The following is an 852-nucleotide window of genomic DNA, read 5'->3' as shown; positions in this document are numbered from 1 at the left end:
TAAACAGTCCTCATATAATTTGGATCGTCACCATTCGACAACAAAACAATATATGTAAAAAAATAGTACAACGGTAATAAAGCGAACTTATAGCTGAAGCGTATGCAAAATGTACCAAAAATCTCTACAGATGTATATCCATGCCATACAGCTACCTCGACGAACTAGATTTCGACACAGGCATGCATTTATTTTAAAAAAAAGCGTGAATACATCTACTTCTTCTGCTGAGCAGCACCGCCAGCCTGGGGGCCACCACGAGCGGCACCACCACGGAAACGGGGAGGGGGGTCACGGTTGCGACGGTCCTCACGCGAACGGACGCGACGGTAACGGGAGTGGATAGCGCATGAGATGCAGTAGTTCTGCTTCACATACAGTTTAGGTAGTGCGTATGCTGTAATAGGGATTTGATAAAAGATGAAAATTTCAGACTATTAGCATTGAATTTGATTGTGAATGTTGATGCGACAAGATACCGATTATCGGAAAACATGATATTTGATTTTAATCGTTCCAATTCTTGTGATTTAGAATTCTATCGTAGCACATACTCAGTACTCACACAGAGTGCGAAACACAAAACAGCCCAAAAAAACAATAACATGATGTTCCCTCGCGCACCAAGTCTTCAAAGCCCCACATGGAAATGATTTTTAAATTTCCCATATTCGCAAAGATGTGGTATATATAGCTGAATCCCAAAAAGAACCTTATACACGCACGATAAGTTAAAAAAGCTCACTTTGACTAATAAAACATGCACATTACAATACCTTAGTGACATTATTGAATGTGTTATGAACAGATAAACATAAATATATATACATATAAACATATACAGGTACCTAT

At 39.0% G+C, this 852-nt stretch overlaps 1 protein-coding gene across 1 annotated transcript; it reads right to left on the bottom strand.

The window, feature by feature from the left end:
• Nucleotides 1-215: 215 nt before the first annotated feature.
• SARC_14046 (30S ribosomal protein S26e) lies at nt 216-397 on the bottom strand (the record flags this gene model as incomplete). Its single annotated transcript, XM_014291823.1, has 1 exon — nt 216-397. A coding segment is annotated over one exon (182 nt), but the record flags the coding sequence as incomplete, so codon positions are not given.
• Nucleotides 398-852: the final 455 nt, after the last annotated feature.

Source organism: Sphaeroforma arctica (genome assembly GCF_001186125.1).
Source record: "Sphaeroforma arctica JP610 unplaced genomic scaffold supercont1.4071, whole genome shotgun sequence".
Taxonomy (NCBI): Eukaryota; class Ichthyosporea; order Ichthyophonida; genus Sphaeroforma; species Sphaeroforma arctica.
This window is presented reverse-complemented; position numbering and strand designations above follow the sequence as displayed.